Here is a 14,326-nt window from a genome sequence, read left to right as displayed (position 1 = left end):
TGAAACAGGCTCCAGGCTCTGAGCTGTCAGCACAGAGCCCTATGTGGGACTCGAACTCACGGACTGCGAGATCATGACCTGAGCCGAAGTTGGCCGCCCAACCGACTGAGCCACCCAGGCGCCCCAATTGTTTATTTTTTTTAGGAACTTCTATACTGTTTCTCATTATGGTCATATTGCTTTTCTCTCATTCAGTAGATTGTGTTTTCATTTGCTGTACAGAAGCTTTTTAGTTTGATGTAGTTCCACTTGTTTATTTTTACTTTTGTTGCCTTTGCTTTTGGTGTCATATCCAAAAAGTCCCTGCCAAGACTAATGTCAAGGAGTTTTTTTCCTATATTTTCTCCTAGGGGTTTTATGCCTTCTGATCCTATATTTAAGTCTTTAATCCAGTTTGAGTGAATTTTTGTGTGTGGTGTAAGATCAGGGTCCATTCTCATTCTTTAGCATGTGGATGTCCAATTTCCCCAGCACCATTTATTAAAGAGATGTCCTTTTTTCCATTGTGAATTCTTGGCTCCCTTGTCAAAGATTGAGCACATATGTGTGGGTTTATTTCTGAGTTGTCTATCTTACTTGATAATGATGTACAATCTTTTTAATATATTGCTGAATTTGGGTTGCTAGTATTTTGTTGAGTTTTGCATCTGTGTTTATCAGGGATATTGGTCTGTAATTTTATTTTCTTGCAGTATTCTTGCTTTGGTATGAAGGTAATGCTGGCCTCATTAAATAAATTAGGAAAGTATTCTCTCCTCTTGAACATTTTGGAAGAGTTTCAGAAGAAATGGCATTAATTTTTCATTAAATGTCTGGTACAATTTACCAGTGAAGCCATCTAGTCCTGTTATTTTCATTGTTGGGAGGTTTTTGACTACTCCTTACTTCATTATTGGTCTGATAAGATTTTCTATTTTTGTAATGATTTGGTCTTGATAGGGTATAGGTTTCCAGGAATTTATCCATTTCTTTGTAGGTTATCCAATTTGTTGGCAAATATTTCTTGGTAATAGTTTCTTACAATCCCTTGTATTTCTGTGGTACCAGTTTTAATGTCTCCTCTTTCATTTGTAACTATTGGAGTCCTCTCTTGTTCTCTCGGTTAGTCTAGTCAGGGTCTATCCGTTGTGTTTATCTCTTCAAGATGCCAACACTTAGTTTCATGGATCTTTCTAGTCTGTATTTCATTTATTTATGCTTTAATCATTACTATGTTCTTCTTTATGCTAATTTTGGGCTTAGTTTGTTTCTTTTTCTGGTTCCTTGATGTATAATGTTAGGTTGTTTGAGATCTTTTTTCTTCATGTACGCATTACTATAAACTTCTTTCTTGGAACTGCTTTTGCTGCATCCATAAGTTTTGGTATGTTATATTTCCATTTTCATTGGTGTCAAGATCCTTTTTGACTTCTCTTTTGATTTCTTCTTTGACCTGTTGGTTGTTCAGGAATGTGTTGTTTAATTTATTCATATATAAATTTTCCAGTTTCTCTCCTGTTTTTAATTTCTGGTTTCATACCACTGTGGTCAGAACAGTACTCAATATGATTTCAGTATTCTTAAGTTTGTTCAGACTTATTTTGTGACCCAACATGTGATCCTTCCATCCTTCCTTCCTTTCTCTCCCCCACTCCCTCCTTTTCTTTCTTTCCTTTCCTTCTCTTTTCTTCTTCCTTCCCTCCTTCCTTCCTTTTCCCTTCCTTCCTTCCTTCCTTCCTTCCTTCCTTCCTTCCTTCCTTTCTTTGTTTTTTTTTTGCTTCTGCTTTTGGTGTCAGACCCAAAAATTCATGGGCAAATATGAAGCCTTCCACCTAAGCTTTTAAGAATTCTATAATTTCTTAATTTTGGTCTTTGATTTTTGAGTTTATTTTTGTATGTGGTGTAGGGTAAGGATCCACTTTATTCTTTTACATGTGATACCCAGATTTCCCAGCACTTTTGTTGAAAAAACTGTCCTGTCCCCATTGACTATTGTCAAAAATTATTTAACTATATATGCAGGGACTTATTTCTGGGCTTTCTATTCTATTCCATTTGTCTGTGTGTCTTTATGCCAATACTATAGTGTTATGATTACTGTTGCTTTTTAGTAAGTTTGAAATCACAAAGTATGAGCCCTCTATTCTTGTTCTTATTTTTCACCTTTTTCAACATTGTTTTTACTATTTTGGGGGTCCCTTGAAATTCCATATGAATTTTAGGATAGATTTTTCTTCTTCTGCAAAGAAAAGTTAGAATTTTGATAGGGATTGTATTGAATCTGGAGGTCACTCTGGTTAATATTGACATTTTAACATTATGTCGTCTAACCCATGAGCATAGGATATCTTTCCATTTATTTATGTCTTTTATTTCAGCAATGTTTTTTGATATTTTAATATTTAACTCAGCATATTCAAAATACTATTACCAAATGTAATATATACTGAACTACTAAGATACTTTGCATTCTCTCTTTGATACTAATTCTTTGCGATTTAGTATATATCTTACATTTCACAAACAGCTCAGTTTAAACTGTTCACATTTTGTATGCTGAGTATTCATGTGTAGATAGTGGCTACCGTGTCAGACAGCGCAGTCTTAGATGTTTTCATGGCTTAATCTCTCACTTTATTGAGATTTCTGCTCAAGTATCACTTTTAGCCATGTTGTGTAGTTTTTAGTAGACAGGTATTTTTCCTTCTTGGTTTGGTTAATCTTATATTTTATGCTTTTTGATTATGTTGTAAGTGGAATTGTTTTCTTAACTTTCTTTTTGGATTGTTCATTATCAGTGTGTAGAAATGTAACTGATTTCTGCATGTTGATTTTATATCCTGCAACTTTGCTGAATTCATTTACTCCAACAGTTTGTGTCTGTGTGTGTGTGTGTGCGCGCGCTACTTAGGGTTTTCATGTCATCTGCAAGCAGAGACCATTTTACTTCTTCCACTCTAGTTTGGATGCCTTTTATTTCTTTTTCCTGCCTAATTGCTCTGGCTAGAACTTCTAATATTATGTTGAACAGAAGTGGTGAAAGCAGACAACTTTGTCTTGTTCTTGATGTTAGAGGGAAATATTTCAGTGTTTCACCATTGAGTGTAATGTTTCATATATAACTTTTGTTGTATTAAGGTAGTTTCCCTCTATTCCTAATATGTTGAGCCTGTTGAATTTTAATCATGACAGTGTGCTGAATTTTGTTAGATGCTTTTTCTGCATCATTTGAGGTGATCATGTGGGTTTTTTTTCTCCATTCTGTTAATGTAGTGTATTACATTGAATGATTTTTGTATGTTGAATTGTCCTTGTGTTCTGTGAATAAATCCCAGTTGGTTATGGCATATAACCCTTTTAATAATCCACTGAATTTGACTTGCTTGTGTTTTGTTGGTGATTTTAGCACAAATAGTGATACTCGATATCGGTCTGTAGTTTCTTTTTTTTTTTTTTTTTTTTTTTAATTTTTTTTTTTCAACGTTTTTTATTTATTTTTGGGACAGAGAGAGACAGAGCATGAACGGGGGAGGGGCAGAGAGAGAGAGGGAGACACAGAATCGGAAACAGGCTCCAGGCTCCGAGCCATCAGCCCAGAGCCTGACGCGGGGCTCGAACTCACGGACCGCGAGATCGTGACCTGGCTGAAGTCGGACGCTTAACCGACTGCGCCACCCAGGCGCCCCTGTAGTTTCTTTTTTGTAGTGTCTGTCTGGCCTTGGTACTAGGGTGATGCTGGTCTCATAGAATACGTTAAGAAGTATTTTCTCTTCGTCAGTTTTGTGGAAGAGTTTAAGAAGAATTGGTTTTAATTCCTCTTTAAATGTCTTATTGAATTATCCATTGAAGCCATTTGGTCCAGGGCTTTTCTTTGTCGGCAGACTCTGTACGTTTTAAAATTTTATGATTGATTCTCTTTCATAGCTAGAGAACCCCTGATAGGATAGAATCTGATTACCTTGGCCATGTAAGTACTTTAGAAACAAAATCTGAGAGTACTTTGCTGGCTACCTTTACTCAGTTACTGAATTCTAAGGCATTGTCTTTTCTGGTGCTATATGCTTTCTTTTGGCAAACATCTAATGGTTTTAGCTCCCACCTAGAATCTTAGGGTTCCACCTCAGACTTCTTTTGAGCTATTGTATCTGCTTGACTGTGAATTTCTTAAGGGTAGTATTCCTGTCTAACTCATTTTGGTGTTATCAATACCACAGTGCCTGAAGCATAGTGAACATTCAGTAAACATATGTGAATGGATGAATACATTTACATCTGTGATTTACATATCACAAGCCCTACTTTGGGGCTTATGAAGAGATGCAAGATAGATTTCTCAATCCAAATACAGTAATGTTGGCCAGATAAGGAACAAATAAAAGGAGCTCTGGCTCTCAAATATAGAAATAAGCACTTCAGATTATACTTTCTTCATTCTGTTCGGAGAACAAAATAAAAATTAATTTGGAAATGAAAACTTAGCTGCTAGCTTTAACTTTATTATAGTAATCTGAATTGTTGTCTTTAAAAATTTTTACCAACAGGGAACAAAAAGCACAAAATTTTGTTGGAAGAAATTGAAATGATCTGAAGAATCAGCCCTTTCCATTTAAAGAAATACTACAAATACTAGAAATAGTATTAAAGAAATATTAGAAATAAAGAAATACCCTTATACCTTGTTATATAAAATTATACTGATAGCATATCTTTTCAAGAAATGTTTCTAGGGTTATCATCTAAATGTGTATTTGGATCTTGTTAAGTCCACTGATTTTGTTTGGTATTATTCTTAGAACCAAAGATAAATAAGCTTTCCTTTATCTAGCTGTACAATATAAAATAGAAATCTTAATAAGAAAATGTGGATAACAATATTTCTGGAAAAAAGGTATGGGATTTGTCTTTTCTTATGAAGATGAATTCTCTCCTAATTCAAATGAGAAGGATTTATATGAAGGCCTTTAATTTTCTTTCAGTTCTGAAGTTTTATGGTTCTAGAATAGTTAAAAAAAAACCAACTAATTGACAAAAATAACAAGTGGAATGTGATAATTTTAATCAATATCCAGAAATATCCCATAACTTAATATGTTCAAATATAAGGTTCCACAGATTTTTATTACACTGGACTGGATTTATTGAAGAATTGGCATTACTCTTTATGTATCTTTATTTTCTTGTACCTCCTAGTAAGCACCTACTCTTTTGTTTTTGATAAATAGGCTGCTTCTAAGAATCAGACTTCACTATTGGGAGAACCACCAAAAGAAATACGGCTCAGTAAAAATCCATACTTGAACTTGGCAAGTGTGTTGCCCAGTGTGTGCTTATCATGTAAGTGAGAGCTCAGTATTAATATTTTGGAGTTGTATTGAATATTTTCTATAATCAGTTTTACTTTAATTTTTAATTTAATGAAAGCAAATAATGCTTATTGACTAATTAAAGCTTAAGTTATGACCAGCCTTTAAATTGAAAGAGTAACTAAAATTAAGACACTTAAAATACATTCTGATTATTTAAGGAAAATATCTTTTGTAATATTTTATTAAGAATATAATTAATTTATTGAATTATTGAATCATAATAGAAAATAATTGAGCAAAGTAATTATTGACAATACTATAATGCTTTGCAATACATATAGAACCGTATTTTTAAAAAAGAGCCTATGTAAGTAATCTACTATCCAGAATATTTGCAAACTACCCCAAAATATCTGAGCTAATGATAATTGGCAGAGGTTGAACTCTTGTTTACTTTCTTGAAAGGCCTTCTCAGGTCTTCAGTTAGAATAAGTTATAATTTTAAAGGAAAATCACAAATGTGGTATATGCTCTGGGTACTGGGATATTCACTACAATGTTGGCTGTCAATTGGTATAACTGAAAAGTACCTTAATGTTGTTCAGTAGTGGAGTGGTTAAATAAAAATTAGTTCATCATAAAATAGAATACAGTATAATTTTTTTGGTAATTGAGGGAGAGCTACACGTACTAATATGAAATTATCTCTAAAGCAAATTAAGTGAAAAAAGCCAATGTAGGAACAAAGAGATTCCATTCATGTTTGTATAAAGCCGTATATTCTTATGTGTGCATACTTAATGTATAAATGCATACAGTAAATTTTGGAAAATAAATTCTAAACTGTTACCTCTGGGAAAAAGAATAGGACTGAATGAAGGAGATTAAAGGTTTTAATATACATTCTTTGTATTTTATAAAGTATCCTCTTAAATGTAGACATTGATTTGTAATTTTTTTAAAGAGCCAGAAAAAAATTTAATGTGCTTCTCCCATGTCACATTTTTACCTCGTCTAAAAATGGATGGTTACAACTATTGCATTAACAAGAACAGTTAGTTTACATTTGGTTTGCCTTCTTTAAAAACATTTTTTTAACTTATTTATTTTTGAGAGAGAGAGAAAGTGAGAGGGAGAAACAGAGTATGAGCAGGGGTGGGGGAGGGTCAGAGTGAGAGGGAGAGACACAGAACTCCAAGCAGGCTCCAGGCTCCGTGCTGTCAGCACAGAGCCCTACACGGGGCCCAAACTCAAGAAACGTGAGATCATGACCTGAGTGGGGTTCAAACTCAAGAACCATGAGATCATGACCTGAGCCGAAGTCGGGCACTTAACCGACTGAGCCACCCAGGCGCCCCTTTGTTTGCCTTCTTTTAGAGATTAGATATAGATCTAAAAAATGTTTCCATCAAAATTATTTATCTATAGGGCAAACTTCCACTTTCAGTTGCTTTAAATGAACAAGACAACATCATATACTACATATTTTTCCCCTGGGCATAATAAATATAGACATATACTGGCTAATGAAAATTTGTGTTCTTTTTGGGAATACAAGTTTTGTATTTTGCTTATAACTTACAATAAAACAACTTTTAGCTGAAAATATGATTGATTTTGCCTTTAGCCCCTGCAAGTAAAACCACTCTACAGAAGACTGGAATTGCAAGCAACATTCTGGATGCAATCTCTCAGGGAAATGAATCACAACACACATTGGAAAAGTGCATTTCTTATTCTCAACCTTTTGGTGATTATGCACAGGTAAATGATTCTCAGGTATTGATATCTAGAAAAATTGGTTCAACTATATATTGAGCTCATATTCCTATAATTGTGATTGTGATTCCTATAATTGAAATTGTGATTCCTGTAATATCATAGGAAATATCATAGGAAAGTAAAATTGCATTCATCTATACAATATTCCTTGTTCATTTGGAGTTTTAGGCCGTGTTCTTTAGGCAAGAAATTAACTAGCATTTTACTAGATATTTCCCTCTCAGTGTTTACTCAGTGTTTGTTGACTAGTGGCCAACCAACTATAGACCAAATCCAGCCCACTACCTGTTTTTCTTTTATTAATTTTTTTGAATGTTTGTTTATTTTTGAGACAGAGAGAGACAGAGCATGAATGGGGGAGGGTCAGAGAGAGAGGGAGACACAGAATCCAAAGCAGGCTCCGGGCTCTGAGCTCCATCTCAAACCCACGGACTGTGATATCATGACCTGAGCCCAACCGACTGAGCCACCCAGGTGCCCCCCCCCCCCCCCCCCCCCCCCCCCCCGACTACCTGTTTTGTAAATGAAGTTGTATTGGAATACCACCACATTCATTCATTTACATATCGTATGTGGTTGTGTTGTGCCACAATGGTAGAGTTAAATAGCTACAACAAAGACTATAGGACCCACAAGATTAAATATTTACTCTCTGGCTCTTTACAGAAAAACTCTGCTGACTTCTGGTTTTTATCAATGTACATCTGACTAAGGAACCCAAGGAAATGCCTCTGTTCTTCACCCCTGCTTACTGATACAGAAACATGATCATTATTGTAGGCATTATTCTGACATTTAAACCAATCAATCAATAACATAAAAAGTATTATATTCAGAAGGTATATTGTGTTATTATTTAAATAAGTCAATTTTACTTTGGCCTTTTCTCCTTCAGGTTATTTTCAGTGGCTTAAGCAGAGAGTGTATATGTTAGCAGTATAGGATTATATAATCATGAGAGTCTTATAATTAACCATTCTGATTCTTTCTAATTTCTCAGCCTATCAGCTTCTCAGCTCTGTCCTATCTGTGTGAGCAATGCTTCCACTTTGATTTCCTTGGAGCAACTGTGTTTGTCTCATCTGTCTCTAAAACCTTAGAAAAGTAAACCTGTGTGAATTCACTTGGAACAACTGATGCCTCATTATGCTTTAATGATAGGATACTAGAAACACAAGTGTAATAGTTTCTGTAAAAATGGTACAGTTGAATAATTCGAATACTGTATAATAAAGTCTCTTACCTACCCGTGGAAAAGATGGAGAAAACAGATTGAAAGATGATGTAAGTAGGTGGCAACAGACCTATATCTAAGGAATAGTAATCATGAATTAATACAGATACAACTTGGAAAGCATTCTCTTACATGTTTCTTAAGATTCCATTTTTGTTCCTTTATTAATATTTTAAGTAGTAATTGAGATAGGGACATTAATTGTATGCTGATTATACTTACAGGTGACAAAAGCCAAGGAAATTATCAGAGATGTGTGAAATCATTTATAAATAGTTTATAGTTCTGTAAATTAGAAACAGCCTAAATTTCCAACAATTTATAAGACTACGTAAACAAATCATGTCATATTTATCCCAGATATACAATGCAAATATTAAAAATCATGTAAAACACCATGTAAATTCATGGTAAATGTTTCATAATCTCTTATTAATTTTTAAAATTTATATGGTCCTATACAATTTTATCTTTTTTCTTTACAAGGAACAAAATTCACTTTATAAACAGGAGGAAGCACAATAAACTTTTAAAAATTTATTTAAACATGTATGATTTAATTTTTATGTAACTTTTTTTTATCACTTAATTTTATCATGATACATGTACTTTTAATCCCTTCCCCCATTTCCCCTACCACCTCCTCTCTGTAACCATCACTTTGAGTCTGTTTCTTGGTTTGTCTCTTTTTTCCCTTTGCTTGTTTGTTTTGTTTCTTAAATTCCAAATATGAGTAAGATCATATGGTATTTGTCTTTCTCTGATTTCTGTTGCTCAGCATAATACTCTCTAGCTCCACCTATGTTGTTGCAAATGGCAAGATTTCTTTTTTCTTCTTTTTTTTTTATGGCTGAGTAACATTGCATTACAAATATATACCACATCTTTGTCCATTCGTCAGCGGACACTTGGGCTGCTTCCATATATTGGCTATTGTAAGTAATTCTGCAGTAAACATAGGGGTGCAGGTATCCTTTTGAATTAATGTTTTTGTTTTTTTTGGATAAATGCCCAACGCTACTATTCCTGGATCATACAGTTCTATTTAAAAAAAAATTTTTTTTTAACCTTTATTTATTATTGAGAGATAGAGCATGAGCAGAGCAGGGGCGGAGAGAGAAGGAGACACAGAATCTGAAGCAGGCTCTAAGCTCCGAGCTATCAGCGCAGAGCCCGATGCGGGGCTCACACTCACAAACTGCGAGATCATGAACTGAGCCGAAGTCGGATGCTTAACCAACTGAGCCACCCAGGCGCCCCATAGTAGTTCTATTTTTAATATTTTGAAGAATTTTGATCCTGTCTTCCAAAGTGGATGCACCAGTTTGCATTCTCATCAACAGTGCAAGAAGGTTCCTTTTTCTCCCCATCCTTGCCAACACTTGTTTTTAAAATTTTTTATTTTAGCCATTCTGACAGGTATGAGGTAATATCTCATTATAGTTTTGATTTGCATTTCCCTGATGATGAGTGATGTTGAGCATCTTTTCATGTGTCTTTTGGCCATCTATGTGTCTTCTTTGGAGAAATATCTATTTGTGTCTTCTGCCCATTTTTTAAATGGATTGTTCATTTTTTTGGGTGTTGAGTTGTATATTTTGGATACTAACCCTTTATCAGATATGTCATTTGCCAAGTATCTTCTCCCATTCAGTAGATTGCCTTTTATTCTCGTTGATGGTTCCCTTTGCTGTGCAGAAGCTTTTTATTTTGATGTAGTCCCAGTAGTTTATTTTTGCTTTTATTTCCCTTGCCTCAGGAGACCTCTAGAAAAGTGTTGCTATGGCCAGTGTCCGAGAGACTGCCTATGCTCTCTTCAAGGATTTTTATGGTTTCAGGCCTCACATTTAGGTCTTTAATCCACTTTTGGTTTATTTTTGTGTATGGTGAAAGAAAGTGGTTCACTTTTGTTCTTCTGCATGTTGCTCTGCAGTTACTCCAGCACCACTGGTTGAAGAGACAGTCTTTTTCACATTGGATATTGATTCTTCCTTTGTTGAAGATTAGTTGACCATGTGATTGTGGATTTATTTCTGGGCTTTCTGTTCTATTCCACTGATCTATGTGTCTGTTTTTATGCCAGTAGTATTCTGTTTTAATTACTACCACTTTGTAATGTAACTTGAAATCTGGAATTGTGACACCTCCAGTTTTATTTTATTTTTTTCAAGATTGCTTTGGCTATTTGAGATCCTTTGTGGTTCCATACAAATTTTAGGATTGTTTTTTCTAGTTCTGTAAAAAATGCTGTTGGTACTTTAATAGGGATTGCATTAAATCTGTAGATTGCTTTGGGTAGGGTAGACATTTTAATAATATTGGTGTTTCCAATTCATGAGCATCAATGTCTTGTCATTTCTTTGCATCATCTTGAATTTCTTTCATCAATGTTTTGTAGTTTTCAGAGTATAGGTCTTTTATCCCTTTGGTTAAGTTTATTCCTACATATTTAATATATTTGGTAAAATTATAAATTGGATTGTATTTTTATTTTTTTTTATGCTTTATTTTGAGAGAGACAGCATAAATGGGCAAGGGGCAGAGAGAAGGAGAAAGAATCCCAATCAGGCTCCACATTGTCAGCACAGAGCCCCTCATGAGGCTCCATCTCATGAACCCTGAGATCATGATCTGAGCTGAAATCAAGAGTCGGATGCTCAACCAACTGAGCCACCCAGGCACCTCAGGATTGTATTTTTATTATTAGTGCTTAGGAATGCAACAGACTTTTGTACATTGATTTTAGATCTTGTGGCTTTACTGAATTCATTTATCACTTGTAGTGGTTTTTTGGTGGAGTCTTTAGGGTTTTCTATGGATGGTATTGTGTCATCTACAAACACTGAATTTTATTTATTTCATCAATTTAGATGTCTTTTATTTCTTTAGGTTGTCTAAATGCTGTGCCTAGGACTTGCAGTACTGTGTTGAATAAAAGTGGTGAGAGTGGACATCCTTGTCTTGTTCCTGACCTTGAGGGAAAAGCTCTCAGTTTTTCCCACAGAGTATAATGTTCACTGTGAGTTTTTCAAATAAGGCCTTTATTATGTTGATATATGTTTCCTCTAGACGTACTTTGCAGAGAGGTTTTATCATGAGTGAACATTATACTTTGTCAAATGCTTTTTCTGCACCTTTTGAAATGATCACAGTTTTTATCCTTTCTCTTACTGATGTGATGTATCATGTTGATTGTTTTGTGAATATTGAACCATTCTTGTGTCCTGGGGGAAAAAATTCCACTTAATTGTAGAGTATTGAGGATTTTTGCATCTATATTCACGAGAGATCTTGGCTCGTACTTCTCTTTGTGTGTGTGTGGTGGGGACAGGGGTGTGTGTCTGTATCTGGTTTTGGTATCAGGGTGATACCTCATAGAACTTTGAAATTTTCCTTCCTCTTCTATTTGTTTGGAACAGTTTGAGAAGAGTGGGTATTAACTCTTTTTTAAATGTTTGGTAGAATTTGCCTGTGAAACCATCTTGTCCTGGAGTTTTGGTTTGGGGAAGTTGTTTTGATTTCTGATTCAGTTTCGTTGCTGGTGATTGGTCAGTTCAAATTTTCTGTTTTTCCTCCGCCCTAGTTTTGATAGGTTATTTGTTTCTAAGAATGTATCTGTTTCTTGTAAGTTGTCCAGTTTGTTGGCGTATAGGTTGTTTAAGTTTAAACCCATTCTTTACTCCTCTCCCCCAATATTTTAGGTATATGATGTCATATTTTACATCATTTTACTTTATGCGTCCATTGACTGATTTTTACAGAAATATTTTTATTTTTACTGCTTTTGTGTTTACTTTTCATACTCTCACTTATGGTCTTCCTTTCCACTCAGAGAGTCCCCTTTAATATTTCTTGTAGGACTGGTTTAGGGGTCATGAACTCCTTTAGTTTTTGTTGTCTGAGAAACTCTTTATGCTCCTTCTATTCAGAATGATAACCTTGCTGGATAGAGTGTTCTTGGTTGCATGTTTTTTTCTTTCAGCACTTTGAATATATCATGCCATTCCCTTCTGGCCTGCAAAGTTTCTACTGAAAAATCCTGATAACCTTATGGGGTTTCCCTCGTGTATAATTGTCTTCTCTTGCTGCTTTTAAAGCTTTTTCTTTTTTGCTACTTTTTGCCATTTTAATTACTATGTGTCTTGGTATGCACCTCCTTGAGTTGAATTTGAGAGGGGTCTCTCTGTGCCTCCTGATCTGGATCTACTTACTTTCCCAGATTATTTCCTTAAATAATTTTTTTGCCCTCTTATTTCTTTCTTCTTCTGAGATCCCTATAATATGAATGTTATTATGCTTGATGAAATCAGTGAGTTCCCTAAGACTGTTCTCAATTTGCATAATTTCTTTCCTTTGCTCAGTTTGGTTACTTTCCATTACTCTGTCTTCCAAGTTATTAATTTGTTCCTCTGTTTCATCAAGCTCATTCCATCAAGTGTATTTTTAAGTAAATTTTATTGTGTACTTGATCTGATTTTTTTTTTTTTTTAATCTCTGTGTTGTGTCTCACTGATGTCGTCTACTCTTTTCTCCAGTTCAGGGAGTATCTTTATGGTAGGCATATTACTTCTCTCCTTTCACTTTTGTCTCTTGCTGTGGTTTGGCCCGTCTTTTGGAATGTGTTTCTGTCTCCTCATTTTCTCTGACTTCCTTTGTCTGTTTCTGTGTGTTAGGAAAGTCAGCTACTTTTCATGCTCTTAATGATAATAGCCTTATGAAGAATAGATCCTCTAGTATCCCACAGGGCAGTATCCCCTGTTACCCAGGGCCTGGCACTTCAGTGTCTCCTGTGTGTGTTGCATGTACCGTTCCGTTGAGCCTTGGCCTGCTTTTCCTTCAGTCCAGTTGTCTGTAGAGGCTCTCTAGCAAGGTGTGCAACGGTCTGCTTGCTAAATGAGACCTGCCCCTGTTACTGCCAGAACTGAGGTCTCACAAAAGGTACAGGAGATGTGGTCTGGTCTTCTCCGGGACGGGTTCACAGTGCCAAGCCTAGGGCATGTATGACTGGGAAGGGCAGATCTGCTGAAGACCGGGGCTGGGGGCTTGGTGTAAGCAAGTTAGGTGAGGAGAGTTGGTGCCATGCTGGTTCCCACAGATGGCCGTTGTTTATGCTGTGCGGTAGGGAGGGCAGTGGTGCCTGGCAGCTCCATTGTTCCTGGAGGAGTCTCCCTGTGATCCCCGTGTCTCCAGGCCATGCTCTGAGATGAGCAAATCCCACTCCTTCCTATCTACCCCTGAGTTTTCAAACTGCTGGTCTACACTGTATCTGCACAAGCTGTTTATTGTGCTGTTTCTTTAAGGTTGGGAGCTCTGCTTCCTACTGCCATCCAGGCTCTCCCAGAGCTCAGCCTGCTGTTTTTTAAAATTCCAGCCTTTAAGTCCTGCTGGTTTTAAGAACTCACGAAATTTGGCCCCTCTCACGTTCAAAAGGAAATATTGTGGAGATTTGTCCTCCCCATTCATGAGCTCCCCAGTGTGAAAATCTGTTTTCCACTCTTCTCTGCACCACTGACTCCCTCCCCACCACGGACACCACGGTCTGTTTCACTCTCAGACCATGTATGTCATCACCCTTCCTACCTTCTTCATTATAGCCTCTTGCCTGCCTTTAGTTGTGGAGTTTGTTCTCCTGGTCTTTGGGTCATTTTCTAGGTTACTTACACTGAGAGGAGTGTTATGTACTTGTATCCATGGAACAAGGCAATTGTAGAGTTTACCTACTCCACCTTCTGCCCAGCTGACATATATGATTTAATTTTTTCAAGTTAATTTTTTTCCTTACCTTTGCATTCATTTCACTTTTGAAATTTGTTCTGTTTTTTTCAATAGCAGTTTTGCTTATTAGATTATTGTGGTTCATTGTATACTTTTCTTAGCCACAGAAAGACACTTCTCTATTCACTCATGGAGAAATTCTGTGATAAAGATGCCTTTTACATCACCAGTCTTCCTCCTGCCTCCATACTTGCTTACGCAGAGACACTGTGGATGTGGGAATCTTCCCTGGATTCATCATCCCCTTCAA

The 14,326-nt window shown here is 35.9% G+C and overlaps 1 protein-coding gene across 2 annotated transcripts in view; it reads left to right on the top strand.

The window, feature by feature from the left end:
* RAVER2 (ribonucleoprotein, PTB binding 2) overlaps positions 1 to 14,326 on the top strand; it is a 95,843-nt gene that overhangs the window by 61,459 nt on the left and 20,058 nt on the right. For both annotated transcript variants that reach the window (XM_060623880.3, XM_060623879.3), the window contains exons 10-11: positions 5,202 to 5,313; positions 6,913 to 7,049. In XM_060623880.3, the coding sequence (XP_060479863.1) occupies positions 5,202 to 5,313; positions 6,913 to 7,049 (249 nt within the window). The remainder of the gene's footprint in view (positions 1 to 5,201; positions 5,314 to 6,912; positions 7,050 to 14,326) is intronic.

The sequence above is a fragment of the Panthera onca genome, chromosome C1 (assembly GCF_046562875.1).
Source record: "Panthera onca isolate mPanOnc1 chromosome C1, mPanOnc1 haplotype 2, whole genome shotgun sequence".
NCBI classification, from domain to species: Eukaryota; Metazoa; Chordata; class Mammalia; order Carnivora; family Felidae; genus Panthera; species Panthera onca.
This window is presented reverse-complemented; position numbering and strand designations above follow the sequence as displayed.